Source organism: Mus caroli, chromosome 7 (assembly GCF_900094665.2).
Source record: "Mus caroli chromosome 7, CAROLI_EIJ_v1.1, whole genome shotgun sequence".
In the NCBI taxonomy this organism is placed as follows: Eukaryota; Metazoa; Chordata; class Mammalia; order Rodentia; family Muridae; genus Mus; species Mus caroli.
The window spans coordinates 28,614,525-28,639,713 of NC_034576.1; the positions used below are offsets into that span (position 1 = coordinate 28,614,525).

At 51.5% G+C, this 25,189-nt stretch overlaps 2 protein-coding genes across 2 annotated transcripts in view; both read right to left on the bottom strand.

Annotated features, from left to right (window-relative positions):
• Positions 1 to 25,189, bottom strand: part of Catsperg (cation channel sperm associated auxiliary subunit gamma) — a 545,789-nt gene that overhangs the window by 207,899 nt on the left and 312,701 nt on the right. The window lies entirely within an intron of this gene.
• Sipa1l3 (signal induced proliferation associated 1 like 3) overlaps positions 1 to 25,189 on the bottom strand; it is a 185,673-nt gene that overhangs the window by 67,324 nt on the left and 93,160 nt on the right. The window contains exons 3-4 of the mRNA XM_029479233.1: positions 10,516 to 12,338; positions 8,329 to 8,459 (exon numbers count right to left, since the gene is read on the bottom strand). Coding sequence (XP_029335093.1) covers positions 8,329 to 8,459; positions 10,516 to 12,031 — 1,647 coding nt within the window. The 5' untranslated portion in view covers positions 12,032 to 12,338. The remainder of the gene's footprint in view (positions 1 to 8,328; positions 8,460 to 10,515; positions 12,339 to 25,189) is intronic.

The following is a 25,189-nucleotide window of genomic DNA, read 5'->3' on the forward strand; positions in this document are numbered from 1 at the left end:
AGAGAGAGAGAGAGAGAGAGAGAGAGAGAGAGAGAGAGAGAGAGATTGGAGGCTGAATATAGAGGATGAGCCAGGACTTGGAGTTGTTACCTCTTTTCCATGATTCTGACCAAAGAACCACACACAGGTCTCTGAGCCTCAACTTTCTCTTCTATGAAGGCAGGCAATCATAAATGAAGGGGGGGGGGGGCTGAGTGAGACAGCCCATCTTCCTTAGTTCAGTACATACACACTGGCTACTGCCTCCAGTGCCAATCCATTCTAAGCAAAAACCCTGGAGCACTGACAGGTGGGAGGGGTGGGGAGTCAATCAGGAAGCAGGCCCCGGATGAACCAAAGGCCCTCCACAAGGAAGGGGCTCTCAGTCACTCCTGCAACACTGAGTTGTAGACAAGCCAGTGTATGTTCACAAAGACCTGCGCTGGTGCCAGTTTGGGTCTTGAATTGTGGCTTCTGCTGTGGTTCAACCAGTTTCCTGAAAAACACCACTCAGGTGCTCCGATTTGGTCTGGGGTGAGGCTGGACACACACTATGCATTTACATGTGTCCTTGTGTGTATGTGTGTGTGAGTGCAGCCCACTTCAAACCTCTTCAGTTGCTTCTGCTGTGCTACAAAGGTTGAAATACTTAGTCAGGGGCTGGCGAGATGGCTCAGTGGTAAAGAGTGCCGACTGCTCTTCCGAAGGTCCTGAGTTCAAATCCCAGCAACCACACGGTGGCTCACAACCATCCATAACAAAATCTGATGCCCTCTTCTAGAGTATACGAAGACAGCTACAGTGTGCTTACATGTAATAAATAAATAAATAAATAAATAAATAAATAAATAAATCTATGTATATATATAGAAAATACTTAGTCAAAGACTACTTCTTCCTCAATGTTACTACCTCCCAAGAGGTTCCTAAGGCTGACCATGTGACCAGTTCCAGGAAATGAAATGAGAGAACCCTGTCTGGTCAGGACGTTTTACTGGCCCATGTCTCCCTGCTGGGGACATCAGTATAAAAGATGAATCCCCAGCTCCCCACAGTCTTTTATCCTGGAAATCACTGTACATCAGGCTGACCTCCAACCCAGAGATCCACAGCCTTCAGTCTCCTGAGAGCTGTATTTATTTTAAGACAAGGTCTTGCTATACAGCCTAGTCTGACCTTGAACTTGCTATACAGCCTAGTCTGACCTTGAACTTGCTATACAGCCTAGTCTGACCTTGAACTTGCTATACAGCCTAGTCTGACCTTGAACTTGTACAGATCCTGTCACAGCCTTATGAGTCCTGCTACTATAAGCAGGCGACACCAAGATGCCTTAAGATACTAAAATGTCCATCTAGCGCAATCTATATATATGTAGACACCTAGTCTGTTACACCCAGATTAGCCTCGGGACTGACTGACTTCCAGGGCCGGCGTCTTCCTGCCTGCTCTGCAGCTTCCCACGTCGTTCATTATTGCTATTTTTTCAGGAGTGTGCTGGGGGGCTGCAGATGGAATCATGGCCCGCAGGGAGTGCTATCAGGCAGATCCCATGTGCGCTGGCAGATACTGTTCTTCGGTTATCTCGCTCCCTGCCTCCACCTCTGAGTTAGGATCTCATTCAGCCCAGGCTGGCCTCAAATTCCTGACTCCTGCTTCTCCCTTAAGTGCTGAGATTAGGCAAGTGCCAGCATGCTTGGCTTCTTTTGATTTTTTTTTGAGATAGGGTCTTATTCTACAGTCTAGGATGGTCATGAACTTGCGATCCTTGTCTCAGCCTCCCGCGCCCTGGAGTGACAGGTGTAGCTGCCTTTTGCTACTTTATGGGCTTTTCTTCCTTCCACCCTCCTCCATCCTTTCCCACCCTAACCCTTAACACTAGATAAGAGAGAAAAAGGAACAGAGGGGAAAGAAAAGAGCCCCTGAATAAAGTCAGGGTGAGGAAGGGGGCGGCATTATCATTAAACTACTTCCTGCTGATTGGGGGGGTGGCGAGTTCCTTGGGGCAAATTTGATCTTCTCCATCATAATATCTAATTTCTTCTTCCTGTTTCTTCTTTGTGCACAGCTCTTTAATAGATGACCAACAATAACCAACAATCAACTAACAACCCACCTGAATGAACAACCAACAACCCATCTTGGTGCCCTAGTATTTATAGACCCTCTAAAAAGTTCCCAGGATTCCAAATGTCACACACTTGCAGAAACTATCTGCTGCTGGCAAAATTACGCCCCTGCTAGAGCACAAGGCAAATCAGAGTCAGCTGCCAAGGACAGTCTGAAGCAGCTCCCCATACCCTTAAGACAAAACATACTTTTATAGTATTTCTGTGTTTTAAAGAAACCAAAATTCCCAAATTGCCATTCAGACAGCTTGCCACTGTGCCCAGCCTGGCATCCTTCTCTGCAGAGTGTGCGCATGGGACTCCGCCATGTTGTGTCAGAGGATGAAATCTGCACTGCCGTGGATCTCATCCCTCCCAGTGCTGCTGAGCACAGTTGACAGTGGACTGGCTGGGGACATCCACAGATGTACCTCTTGGTGTCCACGAACACATTTCCTTTTGGGTTTCTACTCTAGGAGACAAATTGCTAAATCATCCAGACATGCTAATCTTCAGTTTTACCCAAAGTGCCAGGCGGTTTTCCGAGTGGGTGTTCCGATTTACCCCCGCCAGCCCTGAGAGCCCCCGTAGCCATGTCCTCTTGACACTTCTGGCCACCAGCTTAGGCCAGGCTCTGGGCCAGCTGAGTATGTGGTAGCTGCAGCAAGAACGCACAGAAAGATACGCGAAGTACCGCAAGAAGAGAAAAGGAAAAACCCTCCCTCAGGGCCTGTTCCATGCACCCCAAACCCACAAAAGATGATCGATCCGTGCTAACTGCAAAAACACAGTCTCTTAAGTCAATGGGCAAATGAAGCAGCAAACGTGTGCCATGGTTTTGCTGCCAGGCATGCAGCCCACCTTTGCCAAACAAGACCCAGACAAGAGGCGTGTGCAAGGAATGGGGTGATCTCATGGTTGGGAGTTCCCGGTTCTGACCCTGCTCATTAGCAAACACACACATCTCTTATCGTGAACAAAGCAAGCATGAAGCACGGGGTGCACCGATGGCGTCAGGGGTTTGGCTCTCCAGGCTTGTTGGCATTGGGGTTGTGGGTTTCCCTAATACACCCACAGGACCAGCATCTTTATATCGTACTGCTGCTGCTCCACAGCACTCTGCTGGGGCCGGGAGCCAGGGTGGACCAAGAGACCTCCTCCAGAGTCCTGCGGTTGCACCTGACCCTCAGTGCTGCCTGCTGCTGCCCTTGCCAAAGGCCCGGGTTCTCCTCCTGGCAGGGCGAGGAGAAGCAGGGCACTGACAGGTCATGAGAAGCTGCCTTGCTCCTCCCTGCCTTGCTCCTCTGTCACTTCCCGCTGGCACAGCTGCCCCTTCTCCCCGCCCTTGTCCCACTGCCAGCCCATTCTCTCCATAGCCGCCGAGTCAGATCTGCTGTGAGCCCTCTGACATCTGGTATCCCTTTACTGATGGTGACAGACTAAGTGAGCTGTAAAAGGGACACCATGCTACATAAGCAGAGGGGGCCTATCTGTGAGAGTCAGGCCCACGACAGAGCTGTATGCATGTTGGCTGCTCTTCGTGCTGGGTGGCAGGTCCTCTTAAGGGACTTGAGGGAGGGTGCTTGGCACTCTCAGCCTGTGTCCCTGATTCCCAGCTTCACCTTCTCCCTAGCTCAGCAACCCTGAGCAAACTGCTATATTTCTCACTACATCCCTCATTTCTTCCCTCCTTTCCTTCTTAGTTTTTGAAACTGCTTCATGGAGCGCAGTCTGGACTCCAACTCACACACCTCCCAAGCTGCAGGATTACAAGTGTGCCCCACCACATTGGACCTAGGTAGATTTTTTACTGGTACAGAGTTTTTGCTACGTCCAGTCCTGGCTGGCCTCAAACTTTCAATATTTCTACTTTAGAGACTCATCTCATTTCCTCGTTGACAAAATGGGAGGAAGAATGCAACGTTGGCCAGGTGTGGCTATACACACCTGCAGTTCAAATACTCTGGAAGCCGAATTGGACTAGGAGTTCAGGCCAACCTGGGCCAGCTGAAGGATCCAGTAAGGAAGCTCACACAGAGCTCGCCACTGTATCTGAAATACTGTGAGAGCTGGGAGGGCCAAATAGGAGAAGGCTGTGGTCTCCCTCCCACTCCTTATCAGGACAAATCAGAGATATGGGGAGGCACACACAGGAAATCAGATGTGCCGACTGAACACAGATACCCTGCCCACAACAGACACTTTGTAAGACCTTCCCCTTTACTTTGCACACTTCTGTATGGATTAGCTATTCCATCCATCCATCCATCCATCCATCCATCCATCCATCCATCCATCTATCCATCCACACGCAAAAAGTAAAAACCCAAACTCCTAAGCATCCTACTGTGTGCCTACAGTGCCAGTACCTGGGAGGCTAAGGGGTGGGACTGTGAGTTCCACACCAGCCTTGGGCAGTCTGTCAAGGACTCCTACTTGCCAGGCTTTAGGAGTGCACTGGGCCAGATGGTCAGAGGCTGGCTAGGGGACCCCATGTGTCATCTGAGCAGTCACTGGCATGGGGCAGCCAGTGCTCAGGCGTGTGGTGCCCAAGCCCAACCCCAAGTCTGCTCCTGCCTCAGTGGGAAGCTTGGCTCTGCCAACACTCACATGCCATCTGCTGAGCACCATGGACCCACTGGCGCCTGTCTGCTTGGCGGCTAGGGGTGGCCATCTAGGGCAGGCCGGCCCGCTGGCTTGGGAAGCAGCTGGGTGCCATGCTCTGGTTTGTAGGGCCAGAGGCGTGTGTGTGACTGCAAGATGGAGCCCTGTCTGTTCCCCACCATGGCCCCAGCCTCCTGCAAGAGTTACAGATATGATGGACTGTCAGTAGGATGGTGGGATCTGGCACTCAGAGCTCTTCCTGCCCTGAAGGCTTTACGGCCACTTCCCGCCTCAGGGTAAGGCCCTGTCCCCACCTCACTAGGACTCAGCTCACAGCTCCAAGCCTGATTTATACAGTTAGAAACAGAAACACAAGGAACCTGTCCAAGTCATGGGGAAGTGAAGGACAGCATTGGACAGGCAGCCGGGGGCTGTGAGATCCTAACTCAGCCCAAAAGACCCTGGAGGAGGGACTGGATAGGAGCAGGAGAGCTTGGCTTTGGCTCCAGTGTCCTCATCTGTGGACACTGAGGGATGAGGTGACAATGGGACCTCTGTGGTAAGAGCTGAGAGAAACCGTTGGGGCAACGAACCTGACACACTGCAGTGACTGCCCCGTAGCAACGTGTGTTTCGACTTTAGTGAAGGCTCTAGGGCACTCATACAAAATGTGGGTTGTGTGACTGTCTGCCCTGCCTCCGCGATGGGAACTGAGGTGAGGCAGACTCTGAAGCCACCGCTTCTCCTCCAACTCCAGATGATGGAAGGTCAGGCCTGAGGACCTCACAGGGCAGCCTCTGCAGGGGCGAGGGCTGCATGTGGTCTGTAGGTGAGGGTGGCAAAGGTTTGCATGGTCTGTCTTTGCCTCTCTCTCTCTCTCTCTCTCTCTCTCTCTCTCTCTCTCTCTCTCTCTGTGTGTGTGTGTGTGAGTGAGAGTGTGTGTGTGCGCGCTCATACATGCATGTGCATGTGTGCTGAAGCTCAGGCTGGGCTTGAACTGACGGCAATCCACCTGCTTCAGATTTCTGAGTGCAGCAGTGCTAAACAGCCAGAGCTACATAGTGAGAACCTGTCCAGATAGATAGACAGAAAGACAGACAGGCAGACAGACAGACAGAAAGAAAGAATAAAGAAGCACTTACAGAGCCTTATGTGCCGCTCCTAGAATCCACAAGGTAGGTCACAACCATTTATAACCTCAGTCCCTGGGGCTTCAATGTCTTCTGTGACCTCTATGGGCACTGCATGCATATGTAAGTCTGAATTCCTTTATCAGGAACAGGCCAGATGTAGAGGAGGGGGAGGCTGACCTGAGCCAAGTGACTGCCGGAGGCAGCTGAGTGGGGTGGCCAGAGGAAGATGGACAGAGAGCTACATGGCCCCACCTCCTACTGGAGGGTCCTGACTGCTCTCAATCTGCCGCTCTGTCATGAGGACAACAGTGGGGCTGGTGAAACTACGAGGCTGACATGAGCCAGCCTAGGCGAAGGCAGAGCGTGGCCGCCATTGCTGCGGTGAGAATCTGCACTTCTCACGAACATGCACAGGCTTGCCACTTCACCAGCATTTGCTCACGTGTCCTCAAGTGCTCTGAAGCTGGGTGAACTTCACCTCACATTCTGCCACGGTGATCAACTGGCCAGAAAGCTGAGCAGAAGGAAAGGCTAAGACACGGGGTAGAGACCATCTGTAGTCTGGGCATGTCATTTTGGGGCCCACTATTCCCAACTGACACAGAGCCTCGTGTCATCCAGTTGAGAGCCTCTGGTGGGTGGGGTGACTGTCTTCATCTGCCTGCCAGGATCAAAGTCCATGGCATAGGTATCCTGCTGGGTTTTTATGCCAGTGTGCAGGCCTTGGCCTGGCATACAGGGATCCCCGGTGTGTGGGCCTATATCAGCTGGCATCTGCCCTTCTAGAAATGCCGCCTTTACGTGGCTTGTTCAGGCAGTGCCAGCACTTTGCCATTGTTGCTAACTTGCTTTGTACAGCTGAGGGTCAGGCTCAGAGTCCGGGAGCAACACAGCTAAAACCTCCCTTCTGTTGGATATGGCAGTGCATGCCCCAAATCTCAGTGCTCAGAAAGTGGAGGCGGGAGGATCAGGTGGTCAGGAGGAGCAGGAGCTCAAGGCCAGGTTCAGATAGAGTGAGTGGGAGGCCAGCTTAGGCTACATGACACATGCTCTCAAGAACAAAACAAAAACACTCTACACCATCCCTGCTGAGGACCTCCTTGGGAGAGTGGCTCCTCCGTGTAATAACATTTTTCAGAGTTCTAGAATTTTGGTTACTTTAAAAAGCACAGAAATATAGGAATGCGCTTCAGTTTTAATCCCAGGTATAAGGATGTGGGGCTGCTTCAGACTGTCTGCAGCAGTGACTGTGATTTGCCTCCTGCTCTAGAAGAGGCATGGTTTTGCCAGCAGCAGATAGTTCTGCGACTGTGTGATGTCTGGAATTCTGGGGACTTTTCAGAGGGTATTTAAGTGATAGGGCCCCTATAGGTGGTTGGTGGTTGTTAGTCGTTGGGGGGTGGGGCGGTAGCTATGGCTTGTCAGTAGTCATGCTCAAAGAGGAAACAAAAGGAAAGAAATTGGGTTTCCAGGCATCTCCTGACTCTCCCCTCTCTTCCCTGCTCTATCTAGTGATGGGGGTGAAGCCGGCCGGCATTGATAAAGGGTGAGAAAAAGAACCCAAAGTAGCAAAAGAGCAGCTACACCCATGGACCTGTCGGTTCCAGTGCGAGGGCGGCGGCTGTAGCCCGAGGTGGATTGTGTCCTAGATCTCGCTGCCTATCTTTCTCACCCGCTATCACCCCTGCCCGCGCCTGGCCCAGGGTGTGGGATCCAGGAAGAACCAATCAGGGATCCGGGAGAAGTGACTCAGCCTTCTGTATGGAAAGCTATCAGGACCTGGACGGCCTGCACTGAAGACAGCTCGCTGGTGACAGAAGAGAAGGGAGGCAGAGCCAACCAGGCTGAGCAGACATGTCAGGCTCTGCAGTCAGTCTGTGCCCGTAGCAGGTTCCACCCCTGACCTATAGTGACAGACACCAGTGAATCTCTGTGACTTGAAGCCGCCGGCTTTTAAGTCAGAAACACATGCTGTTACAAGTCACTTGTGTTGTTGCGGAGGGACAGCAATATGCCTTCCTCCTCTGTTGCTGGAGCTAAGCTTTACTCCAAGTACTGCCGGGCAGGACAGTGGGGTTCCTAGCTGAGAAGCTGAGAACAGAGCAGGCTGGCTGGTAGAGGTGGAAGCTGCTTAGCAGGGCGGGGCCTGTTGCCATGCCCCAGGTCTGCCTGGACCGAGGCTTGACGTCTTCCTCAATACCTGAGTCCTGAAATGACATAACACCTGAGTCTTGAAAATAGATTTGGTGATCCTGAGCTTTGAAGTCACCTGCTAGGCTCAGATCCTGGCCTGGCTTATTTGCCACAACTTACGTGATTTCTGAGTATCGGTTTTCCCCTCTGTAAAATGGACAGACTCACAGAATCTCAGTACACCACCTCTTAAGAGACGTGGCAAGAAAGTTTGGCCCGGAACCTGGTAGAACCAGATATGGAAGCGGGAAGAAGCGGGAAGGGTTTACGGCTCCTGTTTACCCAGCAGGCATCCTGGCATCGGGCCATACCTCACGAGTCCGGAAGATGATCCTGTACTGGTACTGAGGTCCGTGGTCCTTATGATCCTCCAGCTTCTCCCGCTTGATGCTCACGGCCACCGGCCCCAGCTTTTCATCCACGCCAAAGTAATTGGCATGCTCTGAAAAGGGAGAGCAGGGAGGCACAGTCAGATGTCAGGAAGGAGAGGGCACAGCCCATGGCAGCCTGTCCACGGTGTGAGGGGAGGGGGATGAGGCAGTCTCACACAAAACTCACCAATCAAAGGTCAAAAGAGAAACCCTGAAGTTTGGTCAAAGCCGGGCTTTTCTGCACCAGGAAAGTCACAGGCCCTTTCTGAGCCTCAGTATTCTCATCTGAGGGACAGGGACTCAGAGGCTGCCCACAATTCAGAACTGTTGTGTGAGAGTGAGACCACAATGATGAAAAGCTTGGCATAGTATACACAGCAGTGGGTCACTGGCCCAGGGCCACTGAGATTAATCCTGGCTCTGTTAACGGCTTGCCTGGTTTAGCTCCCATTAGCTGTTGTGGAGCAGTTAAGCTCTGAGCCCAGGGAGTCTCCTGCCAACACAAATTCTGGGTTGAGATTAGATATATGGCCCCAGCTAGGACACATGATGAGATTCTTAGCAGTCAAATGTGCTTAACTCAGCAATGTGTGGATTAACTGAGTTAGCACAGCACCAGGCTGGCACACAGCGAGCATGTGGCTTAAAAGCTGGCCATTAGTAGCTAAGGACCTCAGAGGTGTTCAGGGCCCTGACACAGATCCCTAAGTCATGCCTGTATCTGACCACGCTTCTACAGACCCAAATAATGGAGATGCTTAGGGTAACAGTCATAAATAAGCCACTGCTCTCCCCTTAAATAAGGTTTCTGCTCTCCCCCTTTTTCCTAGCCAAGCCACTGAGAAGTCTACCAGGAAACAGTTCTTTCCGATATCCAACCCTACTGTTTTGTTGTTGGTGTTGTTGTTAAGATTGTGGCAGCACCCTGCCGGCAGCCTGCAAGATTCTGGTTCAATGTCTTCATGTTGCTATCGTCAATGATTCAAAACCACAGTAGGTATGTCCTTCTTGTCCTCACCCTGGCATTAGTATATCTAACTGACTGTCCTTGTTTTCAGATGTTCCTGTGAGAATCTAAGGCTAACCCAAAATAATATTTGCAAACTAATGAGAACAGCCCTGTTCACGGTACTCCACAGGTGGAAGTTTACTCAAGACGCTGCCAAGTTGCTGTTAGTTTTTCTACCTACATACAACGTCCAGTATCTCAGAAATCCCAGTAGATAGATGGTCAGTGCTCAATAACTATTAAACTGATCATAAGCCCCTGAGGCTACAGAGAAGTCAACTTAGAAAGGTTACTTTAAAAAAATCTGGGAAATAGACAAGGTCATACTATATTATTCTGGGTTGCCTTTGAAGGGGCTTATGTTGTAGACTAACCTGACCTCACACTAGAAATCCTCCTGCCTCAGCCTTAATACTGGGATTCACCTGTGCATCACCATGCCTGGCAGGATAGGACTATCTGCCCCCCACTCCTCTGCTTTCTTTCCTTTTTGAGGCAGGGTCTTACTATGTAGCTCCAGTCTACCTCCAACTGAAGATCCGGCAGCCTTGACCTCCTGAGTGCTGGAATTAAGGATGCACGCTACTGTATCTTGCTTTTTGGTGAGTTTTAAAAACCAACATGAAACAGCCCTTTCATCCCTTAAGCACCTTTCATCTTGGGAGCCTCACAGCCTCCATCCTATTTGCTGGGATCTGGACCAACTACTCCACCCCTTCACTGTTCATCTCAGCGCCATTCTGGGTGGGGTACGGGACACACCACAATCAACCCTGTGCCCCATGAGATCAATCTCAGGGTGAAATATGTCACAAAGTCGACAAGCTATCAGACAGACACTCCAACCCATGGTCTGTCTAACCCCAGATGCCACTCTGAGCCCTGTGGAGGACCTAGCTGGCATCTGCTACATTTGACAAGAATCATTTATTTGTTTGGTGGCACTGGGGCCTGAAACTAGGGCTGAGTGCCAGGTTGTAGCTTCCTCTGTCCTCCCAGGCACCTCTAGTAATGAGATGGGGTCAGATGGATATAAGCAGTGGGTGTGCTTCAAAGACAAGCTGTGCCCTCCCCGCCCCCCCCCCCCCCCCCCCCCCCCCCCCCCCGCCACTCATCACCTTTGCCCACAAAGTAGTCCTGGTAGTAGCGAGCGCCCAGGTCTACGTGCTCGATGCTGTACTGCCTGGGCCGGCTCTGTGTCCTCTGCTGCTCCTTGGGCACCTCCAGCACCGAGATGCTGGCATTTGTACGGTGGGTGCTCAGGGTGGGCTCAGCCATGTGGGCCTCGCTGCTGCCCCCCAGGGAACCCACGGAGGCCCGGGAGAAGCTGACGTTGCGCTCTCGCTCCCCGCCGATCTCATTGCGGAAGTGCGGGCAGCTAAGTAGCAGGTCGTTGCTATTGTCGTCCCCCAGGTCCTGCTCCAGGTTCTCTTTGCAGTTCAAATCCTCCGTGCTGGTGAAGGCTGGGTCCAGAGTCCCCAGGCTGTGGGCTCGTGATGCTGTGAGCGTCACCATGGCTGAGGCTGCTGAGGCCGCTGAGGCCCCAGTGGTGGTGTTGCGCCTCTGGGCCACGGACACCCTGTTGGCAGCTGCCTCGTTGAGGTCAAACAGCATGCTCTGCACATCAAAATGGGCAAAGCTCTTTTGGCAGACCCATGGTCTGCTGGCTTCTGGGGGGCTTCGACTTTCCTCAGTCTCTCCCAGAGGCCGCCCCACTTCCCCCTCGGGCTTACTGCTCCTCAGTTTCCTGAAGATGGATGAGTCTACAGTGTCCCCACTGCCCAGGCCCCGCACGGGTTTCTTCCGGCTCTTCTCCTTCTCTTTGAGAGGCTGTAGACTCTGGAGACTATCTTTGGTGGGCTGGCCATTGCGGGGGTCTCCCTTGGTGCCACAGCTGCCCCCTGAGAGGGCGCCGGGATCCACCTGCAGGAGCTCCCTGAGGTTCTGGGAGCCCCGAGCCTCTGGCTGCTCGCTGCGGAACTCATTGAGGATGTCAAAGAAACTCTGCTCTGGTACACCCTGCACATCGATGGAGGACGTGCTGCCATACTCTCGGAAGAGGGGCAGCACCCCTGGGTGCCGGGTCCCCCGTGGGTCTCCTGGTTCCTCTACATCACACTCACTGAGGGTGATCTCGCTGCTGCTCCGATGTCGCAGAGGGAGGAAGGCCCGGCCAGGGGACCGGGGCCACCCGTCCTGGAATTCTACATCTTTGGACCTTCTCCTGGACAGTCGATGGAAGGCTCTGGATCCTGAGGGAGCCGGGGTGCTGGAGGGGAGCTGTCCATTCTGTAGGGTCCTCATGGAGTGGGCTACTTTGGTGGTCTTCACACCATCTGTGTCTTGTGAGGGGCTGGGATTGCTCTGTTCTCTCAGGGCATCTCGCTTGGGTGGCCAGTCAGCCACTCTGGCACGCACTCCCATCTTGGGCATGGCGGGGGTGGTGGGGCTAGGGCGGGTAGTGGCAGTAGCTGGGCTCTCACCAAGAGGCTGGGACATGCTGCCATTCTGGGCCCAGAATCCCATGGGAGTGTAGTCCCCAGGGTGGGGCCCAGGGAGGATATCGGTGCTCCTGGCCCCACAGCTGGCTGCCAGGTCCACACCATCATTAGGAAGAGGCCGATAGGTGGTCATAGTCCTCGGGCGCGGGAGTGTTGCTGCCCCTGGAAGCTGAGGTACAACTCTATGGGGTCCCCTGGCTTTCAACCATTGTTCAGGCCCGCCAGTCCTGGGGCAAAGGGTGCTGGCCCTCGAAAGTGCACTTGAAGGTTGTGAGCCTGTAGAGTCCAGTTCTTCACCATCGCTGTGGACAGCGGCACAGTTGCAGCCTCAGGAGGCAGGTGTCATCCAGAGGGCTCCAGATGCGGTGGCTCAGTGGGGCAGAGAGAGCAGAAGCTGCAGGCCATGGGCTGTGGGTGGTGGAGACATCTTCCCAGCCATGCTGCAAGAGGAGAGAAGGAAGACGTGAGGTGTGAACAGTGCACTCTATTGCCCAGAGGCAGGGAATGTGGCTTTTTCTGAAGGGGAAGGCAGGTTTACATTTGCAGACTCATTATTATGGAGTCTATCTGCCTGCTCGCTCCTTCCTTCCTTTCTCAGACAAGGTCCTGTTATGTAGTTTTGAACTTGCAGAGATTCTCTGCCTCTTCCTTCCGACTGAGTGCTGGGATGATAGGAGGAGAGCACTGTGCCTAGCAAGAGTGATCACATGGAAAGCAGAGAAAGGACAGCAATGGGTCTACACCAGCTCCAGCGCCATTAGTGCCTTGCCATTCCTGTTTCATCTCTCCATCCAGCTATTGTTTTCTGTGGCCCTGGGGATCGAACCCAAGGCCTGTGCATGCCAGGCAAGTGCTCTGGCACTTAGTTAGCTATATACCAGCCACGAGACCATTTCACCCACAAATACTTCACAGTTTATATCTCTAGTAGATGAGGTCTTTACAAAAAAAAAAAAAAAAAAGATTTATTTTATGTGAGTACACTGTAGCTGTCTTCAGACACACCAGAAGAAGACATTAGGTCCCATTACAGGTGGTTGCGAGCCACTATGTGCATGCTGGGAATTGAACTCAGGACCTCTGGAAGAGCAGTCAGTGCTTTTAACTGCTGAGTCATCTCTCCAGCCCAGTAGACAAGGTCTTAAAAAAAAGAACCCACCGTAATCTCACTTCATATCCACCAGAGTTCCCAGGAACTCTTTATTAGCCTGCAATGATCTCCGCCCCAGGTCCTGGTCTGTCATCTAATCCAGCCCCAGGTCCTGGTCTGTCATCTCAAAGAGTCTTCTGTTGAGTTGGTTTGCCCCAGAGAGGAGCCAAACAAGGTCCTGAGTGCTCTGCGGATGCTCTTCCTGTCTCACCCGCTCCACAGCCATCTTCCCTGCTTCCCATTTCCCTCGATGCTTAAGAACACACCTATTTCTCTAATTCACAAATGGCTTCCTACGCCCGTGTGAGTGGGAGACATTGGTGGGTCCTAGCATCACAAGAAGGGGCAGGCAGGCTTGGCTCTTCAAGGTACACCACTGTCTGCTTTCAGGACCACAAGCATGTGTTTCCTGTCTGTTAATGAACCCTCTGCTTCCACCCAGAGCCTCACATGTGCTACAGAGGCAGGCAATTGCCTAGCCACAACCAGGCCTGCATTTCATCCTCCATTTCTCTTCTTTTTTTTAAGACGTGCTTTCATATGCAGCTCAGGTTTGCCTTGAATTTGTGATGTTCCTGCCTGAGTAACCTCTGGAGTCCTGGGACTGCAGGAATACTGGGATTATAGGTGTGTTCCACCAGGCCTACCTACCTTCCTTTTCTTTATTTTAAGGTTTAAGTGCCAATATGATGCTACAAATGGAAACATCCCCTGCTGATTTCTGGTCCCAAGAATTCTGGCCTCCATTTGTACTCCCATTCTTCCAGGAAGCTTTGGAGAGACTTTGTGCCCCTTACAGAGTAGGGTCTGCTGAATTTGGGGTAGAAGAGGTGGTGCATCTCAAACCACAGTATGCCTGGGCCTACAGAGTATCACTGAGTAGCAGGGACACTGGCTTAGCTTCTCCTGAGGACTCTGGTTCCCTCAGGCTGGAGCTCCCCTGGTCCTTGCCCATGCTTGCTCCTCTGGCCTCTCAGAGGTTCTGTAAGCTCCTCACTGACTGTGTCTGACTGAGATCACCAAGCTTCTGTGGATCCTGGGACCACATACCAAGAAGGCAGCTGAGGAAGTGTGAGTAGAGGAAAGGCTGGGCAGCCCCAGGGTCAGCCAAGGCAGAAGAGAAAAGCAGTGCTAAGAGTCAGTAGGACCCACTGGGTGGAAAGGATGGTGGTTTGAATAGATATGGCCCCAAAGACTCAGGAGTTTGAATGCTTGGCCCATAGGAACGGCATTATTAGGAGGTATAACCTTGTCAGAGGCAGTGTGGGAACAGGTTCTGAGGTCTCATATGCTCAAGCTATGCCCAATGTGACATACAGTCTCTTCTTGCTTCCTGCCAGATCAAGATGTAGATTCCATTTCTAGCACCACGTTGGTCTGCATGCTGTTAAGGTTTTTGTCTTAACTATCATGGACTAAAACTCTGAAATTGTAAGCTAGCCCCAATTAAATGTTATCTTTTACAAGAGTTGCCTTGGTTATGGTGTCTCTTTACAGCCATAAAACCCGAAGATAGAAATTGGTACCAGGAGTGGGGTACTGTTGTGTTAGGCCTGACCATGTTTTTGTTTGGAGAATTAGAGATTTGGGGACTTTGAATAAGAAAGCAGTGGGATGCGTTAAGTAGGGCTCAATGGGCCATCCTAGTAGGAACATGGAAGGCAGTGGTGCTAAGGGTGATCTGAACTGTCAGGGGCCTGGCTCAAGAGGTTTCAGAGGAGCTGGGCAGTGGTGACGCATGCCTTTAATCCCAGCACTTAGGAGGCAGAGGCAGAGGCAGGCGGATTTTCGAATTTGAGGCCAGCCTGGACTACAGAGTGAGTTCCAGGATAGCCAGGGCTACACAGAGAAACTCTGTCTCGAAAAAAAGAAAAAAAAAAAAAAAAAAAAAAAAAAGAGGTTTCAGAGGAGAAATTAGTATTATGCCTAAAGATCATTCATGTGATTGTTTGGTAAGGAATATGGCTCTTTTTTGCCCTTGTCAAAGAGTCTACCAGAGGCTAAGATAAAGAGATTAGATTAACTATAATAGTAAAGGAAATCTCAAAACAACCTAGTATAGACTCTGTTGTGTAGTTCATCCTTATGAAGAGAGTTTTGATGAAATGGAGCAAGATAAACAAGGAAACATATAAAATGTATGGCTCAATGATTAAAGGGGCACCAGGAAGTAGAATGGAGCTAAATCCTGTGTTAACGGATATGAAATAGAATTAATAGAAACCTCAGGGCTAGATCTCACCCAGCTAAGCTTCCACTTTGTGAAAGGAAATTAAAGAAAAGCTTAGGTCTGGGTATGGTGGTACATACACCTTTAATTCCAGCACTCAGGAGACAGAGGCTTAGGTTCAAGGTCAGCCTGGTTTATAGAGCACCTTCCAGAACAGCTAAGCTTAGGCAGTGAAGTAAACCATCAAAACCAGAAAGCTGGTGAAGATGTAATTTAACAAGGAGGCCATGTTCCAGTCCCAGCAAGCAGCAGAACTTGGCAGCTTTGGCCACGTAGTTCTGGCTTTAGAATTAAGAATAGAAGAAAGGGATTTATGGAATCTCCCTCCATGACTAAGAAAAGGTGCTGAGGCCAGGTGTGTGGCAGGAGTGTCCCTGCATGGAGACCAAGAGAGGTCTTTGCATGAAGCTGTGAAGGTGAAGCCTGGATTGCCTTGGAGGCCCCAAGATATTGGCGATGATGCCAGAGCAGTGGGAAAGAGAGCTGCTAACTAGGAGTTGGACCAGCCAGAGAGAGAGAGAGGGCAGGGGCAGGGACAGGGACAGGGACAGGGGCGGGGAGGGGAGAGGGAGAGGGAGAGGGAGAGGGAGAGGGAGAGGGAGAGGTGTTGCAGTCAGCAAAGGTGTAAGTTGGAGATCTGCAGAGTGCATTGATATCAGACATGGAGATTCAGAGTCTGGAGTTTGCCCAGCTGGTTTTCAGTTTGTTTTGGTCCAGTATTTCCTCACTGTGATGCCTTTTGGAATGGTAATATACATCCTATGTCATTATATGGTGGAGGTATGTGATCTGTTTTTTGAGTTTGATCTCAGAAGGGACTAGAGTTAAGGGACTGCATGAATTTCAGAAGAGACTTTGAACTTTGGACTTTAAAAAATTGTTAAGACAGTGATAGACTATGGGGAATTTGAAGTTGGACTAAATACATTTTGCATTATGTTATGGCTATAAGCCTATGGGGGGCCAGGGAGTGGAATGTGGTGGTTTGAATAGGTATAGGTCCCACAGACTCATGTGTTTGAATGCTTGGCCCATAGGGAGGAGCACTGTTAGGGTGTGGCCTTGCTGGAGGAAGTGTGCCACTGTGGAAGCAGTCTCGTATGCTTAAGCTATGCCCAGTGGCAAACACAGTCTCTCCTTGCCTCCTGCTTGATCAACACGTAGTACTCTTGGCTTCATCTCCACTACTATGTCAGTCTGGATGCTGCCATGGTTCCTGCCATGATGATAATGGACTAAACCTCTGAAACTGTAAGCCAGCCCCCTGGGGACAAATTTTGTCCTTTACTAGAGTTGCCTTGGTCATGGTGTCTCTTCATAGCAATGAAACCTTAAGACAGCATGTGACCAGACTCCATCCAAAGGTGGCAATGAAGATGTAATTATTTCCTAAGTAGGAGCCCAGGGATGGTGGCTCTAGCCCTGGTTATAGAGAAAAGGGCTGTGACATTAGGTGTGTCTTATTCTTTCCTGCTGCAGGTACAGCATGCTGCTGGCTTACAGCTTTTGTTGTTTCATGGTCAGGAGCTGGTGGGCCTTGCTTCATACTGAACCCCCAAGACTCAGACAGATAGGAGACTTTCCTAGAGTATCATTGGCTAGAATGAGGTCACCTGGCCATCCTAGTTGCAAGAAACACAGAGAGAGACAGAACAGTACTGTGGTTGTCCTGCCTGCCTGTGGGCCAGTGGAGATTTGGGGCTCTGTTAGAAGAGCAGAGAATCAGTGGTTAGCCCGTGTTTCCAGGCTGCACTTATGAAGTCCTGGGGCTCAAGGGGAGTGAATGTTTCCAGCGAGGCCTTCAAATCTTATGGGCAGTCTAGCAGAAGGGTGGTCCTCCGTGGAGCTGTAGTGTCTGCAAGCTCAGGGCCGAGAAGGAGGGAAGACACAAACCATCCCACACGCAATTCTCTGTGGTATGTCCCACTCTCTTCCCCAGGAGCAGGCCAGATTTCCTTTGTGGGACTCTGCCACTTGCCTGCCCACAGTGGCTCTGTCTTCTGCTCAAGCACAAACCATGTACCCAGTCTGGTCCACTAACACCAGTGAGGTTTTTGCCCGGAATGCTAGAGCTGCAGACTGCAGCTCTCTTTTGGCCATGAGAGGAGAACTATCCATGAGCGAAGGAAGCTAAGGGTTCGAATTCGAGGGTGCTCATCATAATTTGAGACTCTACATCAAGCTGGGCATGAAGCCGGTCGGTCCCATGCCACTTCTCACCACTAAAGGTTTCAGTCTTAGAACAAACACGTCCATGAACAGAAGTAACATGTGCAGCACCAGCTGTGGGGACGGCCATCTCCCTGTGGGCCAGGTTCCTTTCTAAGCACTGTCGTTTGTTAACTGCTTTTTGCTAAGTCTCACGACTCCACAAGGCAGCTTTCATTACTACCTCCATTTTACAGATGAGCAGACAGGAGCAGACAGATGAAGCAATGTGCCCAGGGCACAATGTCTGAGCCCAGCTCCTTTATCCCTGATTTGGTCTTGAGCCCTAACCTTTTCTGCAACCACAGGCAACATGACTCTGCAGCTTCCATTTTCCCCGGTGGGAAGAGAGAGACAAATACTAGATCCAACCATTTTGTTGTTCAGCTGATTATGATGTCGCTGGGAGCAATTCGCTTACACTGCAGATGGAACCCTTCCTCTCTCTGTCCCTTCCCAGGATGATCAGGATGAGCTAAGCTTTGATGCATTAACAAATAACCCCAAATATGTGGCAGGGCACTCACATATATGGGGGATCTGTCACGGGCTGGCAGATGGCTCTGCTTGTATCACCTTGGCTTTCAGCACAAAGCAGCTTTGCCTGGGCTGATGGCCCAAGTTCAGAGGAAAGAGGCGTGGCTAAAATATGCCATGACCCTTAAAACCTCCTGCTCAGGAACAACACTCCACTACATGGGCCAAGTTACACAGCTAGTACTGATACCAGTGGGGCTGGTCACCAGAGAACTCAACACAGAAGGCAGCTGCCTACCTACTTGTGCTGCATCTGAGTTGAGAGGCACTCCACCGACCCCCCAATGGCTAAGGCTGGGGACTGGCCATGTCAGTCTTCCTATAGGCCCTCCCTCCTCCTCTCTCTCCAGTCCTCCACTACAGCTCAGGGAATCTTCCACAGCAGTCCAATTCTCCCTGGACCCAGAGGTCTGGTCTCAGCTGCAGCGACTTCTCCGTGCATGGCCAGCTTCAGCCGTGGTGTTTTTCTTGCTATAGTTCAGACTCCCCTAGTGTCCTTAGATAGAGGACAGAGCTCAGTGATGTCACCTTAGCCCTTGTACTTTCACTGGCTGAGGCAGGAGGGTTGTGAGTTTAAAGCTAGATTGGCTACACAGCGAGTTTCTGTCTCAAACAGAACAAGCACTAAAATGTGTTCACTTAAGTCAACCTGTCCCAGTCACATGACTGATGCATCTACTGTACCAGCTCTGAACATGTGAAACCCACCAGCTTAATCAATGCATCCCTCCATCCCCTTTTTGAGACACAGTCTCTTGGAGCCCAAGCTGACCTTGAATTCCTGATCCTCCTGCCTCAGCCTCCCGAGTGCTGGGATTTCTACAGAAGTCCACCACTGCTCCCAGCCTATACTTGATACTGTTTATTTGTTAATCACTTCCTCTACACCATTGCTATAGGTGTGAGGAAACAGCCCCGAGTGGGACAAAGAGGAGACAGGGAGACAGGGAAAGTGGGGTCACTCCTCAGGGTGGTCACCCTTATAAAGGAAGGAAATGCATGATAAAGGAGAGCTGCAACTGAGGAATAAGGCCAGTGATCTGCGTGATGAGGGGGAAAACTGTCAGCTGCCCAGTGCTGTGAGAACCCCCAGCACCCCCATAAACAACATAATACAAGTGTTGTTCTGGCTCACTGATCCACTGTATGGATGTCTGGCTATGTTCACTGGGCTTGTGACCAGCCCAAACATCAAAGCAGAGAGTGCAGGTGGGACAGAACTGACCGAGCACGAAGGGAAATGGAAGGAGGGAGGGAGGGGAGGAGGGGGAGAGAGAAGAGAGAGGGGAAGGGAGGGGGAAAGAGAAGAGAGAGGGAGAGGGGAAGGGGAAGGGGAAGGGGAAGGGGAAGGGGAAGGGGGAGGGCTCTAGCACCCCTTGCAAGGATGTGCCCTCCAATGAGCAAAGTTCCTGTCACTAGGTCATACCACCTTCCAACAGAAGCACAGGCTAAGAATCTAGCCTTTAGCATGTGAGCCTTCACGGAACATTCTAGATCTAAAGCACGGCAGCACTGTGTGCCAGAGTCGAAGGACGGCTAGGAAACCCTTACAGGGCACTGGGCAGGGTTGTCCAGGGCAGTGGTCTTCACCCCTGCTGAACACTAGAGGCACTAAGAGAGGTTCCTGAAGAAGCAGGTGTCTGTCTGGCCCAAGAAGTTCCAGACCAGCTACTCTGGCACTCAGAGCTGTGTGTGAGTGCCTCAGTGGGTGTGTGGTGGCCAGAGGACAACCAGCAGGAGTCACTTTTCTCCTATTATTTGGGTCCTGGGGACTGAAGTCAGGTCATCAGGATTGGCCGCAAGTGCTGCTCTTGAAGCCATCTCACTGCCCCTGAGGATCTTCCAAAAGCTCTCTAGCTAGGCTGGGCGTGGTGGTGCAGCAGCAGGTGGATGTGAGCGCAAGGTCAGCTGGTCTACACAGAGTTCTAAGACAGACAGACAGACAGGCCTACAGAGTGAGGCCCTGCTCTTCCCGGCTGAGCAACTGATTCCAGTGTGCAGCCAGCATGGGGGGTGGGGGAGCAATCAGATAGTAAGCCAAAAGACAGTGCATCCATCTGAAGGCATACGCTGCTTCTCACAGGGCTAAGCGGGCATGGCTAGAGCAGAGTCAGGAGGGCATGTGTGACAGGCTGAGCAGCAGTATGACCTGGAAGTACCGGGCAGCCCAGGCTCTTTCCCTTATCGCTGTGATAGAGCACCCAAGAAAAACAACTTGGGAGAAGGACAGGCTTGTGCATTGAGAGGGTTCACTGCATCATGGCAGAAAGCTCAGATGGAACAGAGGCTGGGCTGAACCCCTCAAGCTCAGCCCATGGCCCTAAATCTGCCAGCTAGCCCCATATCCAAGAGCTTCAACCATCTCCCAAGACGGCGCTACTTGGTGGGAACCAAACGTTCAAATATACAATAATTCTGTGGAGTGTGCTTCAGATGCAAACCACAACATCGGAGACGGATACTGCTGAGGGTCATATGTGGTATAATTACTGGAATAAATGGCTCCAGAGACCTCTGCAGGAGATGCTGGGGGGTGGGGGGGCAGAGCTGCTGAGAGCCTGGTCCACCTGCATCCTCTGACCTCCAGTTGTTGCTGGCCTGCTGTTTTCTTCCTGTCACCTCCACGGGGCTCTCAGGGCTCCAGACGACTGAGTCCACGAGGTGCTGGGAAGACTAGGGTCTCATGGACCTCTCATTGCATGCTCTTGGGGAAGGGAAGAGATGACGGGCTAATAGCAAGACGAAGCCAGATATCCTCTGCCAGCTTCAGGCTTCCAGATTAGAATGCATTAACCTGTATGCACTGACAACCCCACACAGCAGGGACATCCACACGCCCATCTCATACACAGGCAAGGACAGTTGACATGACCAATTCCCACCCGCGGCTTGGCAGGTAGCACAGCTAGTATCCAAACCCTGATAGTCTGGTTCTCACCCTTGACCGCTCCGCTCCAAAGAGAAAGTGTGTTGTGGGAACACAGGACTGACACAGATTCTAGAAATACAGCAACAGCTTAGTGGATCCAGGTGAAGCATTGACTGATCTCAACAAAGTGTGAACAATAACAGAGGCCATGTTACAGTACCCTCAGGAGCCAAGATGGATGGACACATTGGAAATCTTACTAGGAAGTGTTGAGGCAAAGACCATTAACCTCACCCCAGTGATCCTGGCCTTGACCACGAAAACCTGTGTTTTGTACTCAGTGTCAAAGACGCCAGAGGATTCATGTTTCTAATTGAAAAGGGCAGTGCGCATCTACAGCACTCAACCTGGCCCTGGCGACCTGCCCTGCTTCTAAGGGTGTTTAATAGGCATGATTCTTCTCCCTTGGGGAAAGAGGACTAGTGAATGAAAATTATATATTGAAATTCTTGGTGTGCACTCTATTTTATTTTTATACCATGGCATGTCAAGGCAGGTGCACAGGTGTTCATGCTGCTGTCAATACAGAAGAGCCGAAACGGCCCAATGCCCGGGAGCAGAGGCCCGGGCTGAGTGAATTCCTTGATCCAGGAAGGATAAAGCACTTGTAGCAAAAGTGAGACAGACCAGAGGAGAGATGCAGGATGCACAGGAGCCTGAAGCTGAGATGAGAGTGTCTGCCGAATGTGTGCTTACAGCCTGAATGTGTGTTTCCGGCACGCTAAGCACATGGCAAGGGCTTTATGCATGAACCTGTTTAATCCACAGGGCAAGTCTGGGAGGGAGGGGCCGGTGTTCCCCGTGCCTAAGAGCTGATGGTTCCTGTGTGGTGTCGCACTCCTGCGATCTCAGCACCTGCCGGGTGAGGCCAGTCTGGAGGCTCACTCGCTCTAGAGTTGGGCAGTCCCTGTGTCAGCCTTGCTCCCAGGCAGAGTCCTCAGGCCGGCCGTGCAGAGGCTGGGCTCACTCACAGGCTCGCACACCCACACCACCCTTCTGATCATCACTTTGTTCTCTTGCATAGCTGACTGCATATAGGTTAATGCGCTCATAAAGAAAGAGAGAGGGAAAAAAACAAAACAAACTAGCAAATGAAGTCAATGCCTTGGGAATCCTCTCCACCTGATCTTGGAGGTTTCCCCTGCACAGCAGCTGTAGCACCGAGGACTGAAGCAGAGACCACCCAGCTCCATTCCGCCTGCCACCAAACTAGCTAGACCTTGGGTATACACAGCAGCCTTTCTATACCTCAGTTTCTCATCCGTAAATGGAGATATGATAGGGCTTCAGTCTGAGCAGAGTCCTAGGTCTGCATATGTCAAGGCTCAGCGGGCTCCCTGCCCGGGGATGTAGTTAATATATACTAAGCAAACCAAATTCGGCCTCATTATGGCTCCTCCTGAATTAGAGAAGCAGCATGCAAGCCCTCGTTCCCAGGCCCAGAGCCTGGGGTAGGGGAGGTAGCCCCCGGAGCACCTGTGGGACCAGATGGGTGAGGGAAGGTGTCACACCTCCCCCAAAACACATGTGGCTTGAACATCTTGTTCCAATCTGGGCACGGTCCCACTCTCTTAAGTAAGTGAGACTCTGAAATGCACAATTGGAAAGCTATGCTTCCTGGCATGTGAGTTTAGGAATGGGGCCCACCCAGAAGCAACAGCTATGTCCTAGAAAGGGGGAGGGTATGATAGAGCCAGGTCTCAAAGACAGGAGGAAGGGCTTTTTGTGCTGACTGCATGCTGGGGGACATGGCCTCTGCTCCAGGCTGCCTGTGGGTGCCATCATGCTCACTGGCAAGCTACAGGACAGGGGCCACACCCACAGATAAACACTTAGTGGGTCCCCTGTAAGGCTTGCCCCTGTGGCCATGCTAGGCTCCTGGGCAGAAGATGGCGTCCTGTCAGCATGGAGCCTGACTTGCAAGCTAATTCCAGCTAATTGCCACTGAAACCTGCTAGGATCACATCTGTTGGGCCTGGAGATTAAATCAATATTTGACAATCTTGATTAAACACAGCCAAGGAACCCTTGTAAAAGAACAGCTGTTCAAGCCGCATCCTGTTCCTGGGGGCTGGGGGGTGGGCTGGGCTGCAGAGTCTCTGACTCTCCATGTCTTCACCTGAGGATGGCTGGGGGCGTGGGTGGATACTAGGGGGAGTATTAGGGAGACCCCAGGAAAGTGATGAGAAAAGCTTCTGCAGGGAGGGAGGGAGAGAATGGGGGTGCGGGCTACACTAGGTAGCACTCTCCTGCCACAGTGGTCATGTTTCATCCTAAGTGCTCCCTGATTCCTCACTGCCACATCCTTGTCAGAGCACAGGACATGAAGCCCTGGGCTCAAGCCTCTATCTTCTACCAAGGGAACAACACTCAAACAAAATGCCCTCGAAATAGGGAAGATATCTGAGATGGCCCACAGAAACGGAGAGGAAGAGGGGCTCTGCACCTGGGTCTGCTGACTCCAGGCTCAGATCTGTGACAACTCCTCCCACCCCCAAGCAGTACAGCACCTTTTGACAGCACCAGATGTCACAAGTGGGAGAAACCCACCCTCCACTTCTGTTGAGCTGGGGCCTCAGCTACGACCTGCTCTATCCGGTACTCAAGTCTTCCCAGCTCCACACAGCAAGGGTGTCTCCACCCCCAAACCCCACCAATCTCTCCCTTCTCTTACTTTCTGTTTCTCTCCAACCAAACTGCTTTTATACTGTGCTGATTCTACATGGCACTACATGGCACTTCTGGAGAGCGACCTATTATCTCCCCCACTTTACAGAGTAGAGCTCTGAGGCTCAAAGCAGCAAGCCACCCACTGAAGATCACAGGGAGACAAAAGGTTCAAGTGGGATTCGAACCTCAGCACATCAAATCCACAGCCATCATAACCATGGCCATGGATACAGCCCTAATAAATTCCTGCCCTCAGTCTGTGATGACTGGCGGCCATGCTCAGGCTCTGGTATTCAGCCTGCCTGGGATCAAACTGCAGCTCCACTAAGTACACGGAGAACTATATCACATGTGCCCTTACTAGTGTACCCAGCAAGAAGGTTCCCATGAGGTACTTGGCACAGTAAATGGCACACCACAGACACCAGGACTGGTCACTTTTTTTTTTTTTTTTTTTTTTATAAAAAGATGTTATTTATATCCTCTGGAAGTTTGCAATGGCTGTAAACTGTCATCAGGGTTCTGGGGTCTGAACCTGGGTCCATGTGCTTTGGACTGCTAAGGATCTTGCTACCCTGCTGGGTATACGACTCAGAGAGAAATGCCTGCTTAAGCAACTGTGACAGTGCATTGCCTGTGGGGGAGGAGTGAGAGATAGCCACAGGCCTTCAAGACACTGGCCACTCAACGGCTCTCTCTCTGGCTCCACTATGGGGCCAAGGTCAGGGTAGCAAGCCTGGGAGGCAGGAGAGGCCTGAAAGAGGGCTTGGTGGGCGAAGAAGTGCTCCATGTGCAAGCATGGTCTGAATTCCCAGGATTCACATAAAAGCTAGGCATGGCAGCGTGCCGTGGTGATACCAGGCAGAGGCAGGCAGATGCTGGGGGCTCCCGCCTGTCTAAAGGGTGAGCTCCAGATTCTGAATGGGGCCCTGCCACAAATACAAAACCCGTGGAGAGCAACGGAGGACACCACCTCAATGTGATGATCTCAGGGTTCCATGACCCATGCACCTGAACATACACACATGCATATTCTGCCCCCGAAAGCAGCATCGAAGCAGGACTGCCTTTGTCTGCGGTTTAGAGGAGGCTCACCATGTTGGCTCACATTTATTCAGAAATAGAACCTTTCAAGAAAATTAGTTACTTTTACCAGTGACTGAAGTAAAAATCAAACTAAAAACCAATCTGGAGTCCAAAAGAATGGCATATCATCTTTTGTATTAAAAAAAAATGCTAAAAACTGTTGTGGCCATTTACCTTCCTCACCTTCAGTCTAGGTCAACACAGGGAAAGGTCTAGACCGTGGGTCCATCTGGGTGGGAAGTGACAGTGAACAAGCTGAGTGTGAGGATGCAGACCCACTGTGAGAATGCAGACCCAGTGAGAGGATGCAGACCCAGTGTGAGGATGCAGACTCAAGTGTGAGGATGCTGACTCAGTGAGAGGATGCAGACTCAGTGTGAGGATGCTGACTCAGTGTGAGGATGCTGACCCAGTGTGAGGATGCAGATCCAGTGTGAGGATGCTGACCTAGTGTGAGGATGCTGACCCAGTGTGAGGATGC